The sequence below is a fragment of the Sinocyclocheilus rhinocerous genome, unplaced genomic scaffold, assembly GCF_001515625.1.
Source record: "Sinocyclocheilus rhinocerous isolate Xijiao unplaced genomic scaffold, SAMN03320098_v1.1 scaffold1176, whole genome shotgun sequence".
Classification (NCBI taxonomy): domain Eukaryota; kingdom Metazoa; phylum Chordata; class Actinopteri; order Cypriniformes; family Cyprinidae; genus Sinocyclocheilus; species Sinocyclocheilus rhinocerous.
Window position 1 is genome coordinate 2,810 of NW_015659925.1, and position 2,759 is coordinate 5,568.

General features: G+C 34.9%; 1 protein-coding gene across 1 annotated transcript in view; it reads right to left on the reverse strand.

Moving 5' to 3' along the window:
• LOC107724418 (translocating chain-associated membrane protein 1-like 1) overlaps nt 1-2,475 on the reverse strand; it is a 5,227-nt gene extending 2,752 nt beyond the window's left edge. Inside the window, exons 1-3 of the mRNA XM_016533344.1 lie at nt 2,209-2,475; nt 863-926; nt 139-260 (exon numbers count right to left, since the gene is read on the reverse strand). Of these exons, the coding sequence (XP_016388830.1) occupies nt 139-260; nt 863-926; nt 2,209-2,331 (309 nt within the window). The 5' untranslated portion in view covers nt 2,332-2,475. The remainder of the gene's footprint in view (nt 1-138; nt 261-862; nt 927-2,208) is intronic.
• Between the last annotated feature and the right edge of the window lie 284 nt (nt 2,476-2,759).

Below are 2,759 nucleotides of genomic sequence, written 5' to 3' on the forward strand. Positions count from 1 at the left end.
AAAAAAAATCAAAACATTGATTAGTATTAACAGTGTTGCACCAAAACACTATTAAGATACACATGAACATTTATGGACAAATGTCAGTTGTTTCAGCTAAAATGTTCAAAGTTTATTCAGTTTTCACAGGATACTTACATCCAGCACGTATTCCTGAATAATGGCGTGCATGATAATGGCAACTAACATGTAGAAGAAGACGGTGGCCACATCTTTCAGACCGTAATGGAAGTAATTCACTGTCGTTTCCTCTGGACCTCCTAAAATCCATGATACAAACAAAATGTAAGCATAAAAATGAACATAATGCTGTCTTATTAAAATGCTTAATTGCATGATTGCACACTCATTATGGCCAAGTACGGTAACTTCTTGATTTAATTAAATCTAGATAGATATAACTGATTTGTTTAGCCAAACTCAAACAGCAAGATAATGAATAACAGAACCAATGATCTCACACCTTACTGTTTAACCCTTTGGAAGTGCGCATTATTATTGCAAAATAAAAAGAGAATCAATGTAAAACAAAAATATGGTGTTGTTTTTTTACATTATTGAGCTCGTTTATATAAACGGCCACAGTAAGTGTCAGTGGCATCAATTATCAGTTCATTAATAAACATCATTAGAAGAGCTGTTAGAAAAAAACTTGTCGGAACTAAACATCCTGATAATCTTGAGGTGTTTTAATTAACAAAAATAACAATGTAACAGAAAATATTAAAACTAGACAAATATAATTCATACTAAAGCTATACAAACAGACCAAAAGAAACTGGAGTGCAAATTATTAAAAAAAAAAAAAAATTATATATGTGTGTGTATATATATATATATATAATTAAAGGCACATACTTACCATCTGCTGGAATTGTTACATTGTATTGCACAGTTATGAACAAAACTGCTACCTTTGATGTAATCTACATGGAAAGAAATATAAAAATGCAGTCAATACACATAAATAAAGGAACAGTTCATCTCAAAATGGAAAATCTGTCATTAGAGAATTGCAGGCAGACTGCACAGTTATGAACAAAACTGCTACCTTTGATGTAATCTACATGGAAAGAAATATAAAAATGCAGTCAATACACAAATAAATAAAGGAACAGTTCATCTCAAAATGGAAAATCTGTCATTAGAGAATTGCAGGCAGACTCTCACCATTCACTTGCATTGTATGTAAAATAAGGTTTACAATGCAAATGAATGGTGTTAGAATAACATAATAATAGAATAATAAGCCATGCAGATTTTAAGCAACACGAGGGTAAGTAAATTACAGATTAGTTTTCTTTAAAGTGAATATGACTATGAGGTACATAAAGCAATTATAATCAGTTTCTCATCAAACACAAATTTTATAGATAGTATAATGTATAGATGAGTATACAATCATTTACTTAAATCTGGTTAGAAATGCCCATTAAGAGCAAAAAATCTGTTCCAGTAGTGTAAACTTCATTTCCCATGATGCATCAGCACTGACGCTGATATTTAGCAAACTATCGTTTAAATCTAACGGTTGTGCAAACTCGCATTGCTAACGAGTACTGAGAGAGTCAAATCATTAGGTTACTGTCAGTAAAAGCATTTTGGTGGCAAAAATCATGACCCTGCTGTCGCTGTGCACCGGTGACAGCGCTCACTCATTCTCCGATTGCCACGTAACACTTCATTTGCGCGTAAAAGTATCAGTGCAGCTACAATGTTACGTAATCATCTTTACCTATCAATTCTGTTATTCCGTTCAACACTCCTTTAAATGTAATAAATTCGCGCACGTGCTTTTTTTTTTTTTAAACTTCCTTTAATCGCTTCATAGGGAATTCCTCTCTCGCTCTCATGCATCATGTCTCTGTGAATCAAAATTCCCAACTATTTGAATGCAGTCGGCAATTAGCACCTGCGCTTGAGAGTAAAACCTTAGCTAAAATAATTTATATGAATCATAAATATGCAAACAGATTTAAAAATGCTGCACATTAAAGGCAAAACCAAAAAGTAGCCCAACAGTTCTATCTGCAGTTAAAGGAAGTGAAAGGGACGAGACTATGACAGAACACGAAAGATGCGTTATATTGCTTATAGAAAAGGGGGAAAAAAATTATAAACACTGATTAGGCTGATTTGTCATCTTTGACTCCAAACTGGTTTTAAATCTGTAAGAGTGAATGAATTAATTCAAAAGTGGATTCTTACCTCAAACATAAGACCCAGCAGAAACACCATAGCAACACAAGACACAATATCCGCGTGGTTCTGGATCACAAACTCGTGGCTGAGCACCGGTGGGTTCTTGTTGTTCTTTTTTCGGATTCCCATCTTGGCGGATGTTGAGAGAACTTTTGTTGAGTGGGAGTGAGGAACACGTCTTCACTATTGTTATCCGGCAGGGACGTCAGTCTTAACGCCTACGTCTGTCTTTCTTCTTCCACCCCCTTTTTTCAATTTAAGGCACGTTGTACAGTGACAAAAGATGCAGTAGCGCCATCCGTTGGACTGGAGTAAATGAGACGTTTTATTCATTTTAAAGGGTTAGTTCACCCAAAAATGAAAATTCTGTCATTAATTACTCAGCCTCATGTCGTTTTAAACCCGTAAGACCTTCGTTCATCTTCGGAACACAAATTAAGATATTTTTGATGGAATCTGAGAGCTGTCTGAGCAAAAAGTTACTTTATTCAACAATTCGTCTCCTCCGCGTCACCCTGTAGCACCATTTTGGAGAGTATCCGCTGGACATAAACAGC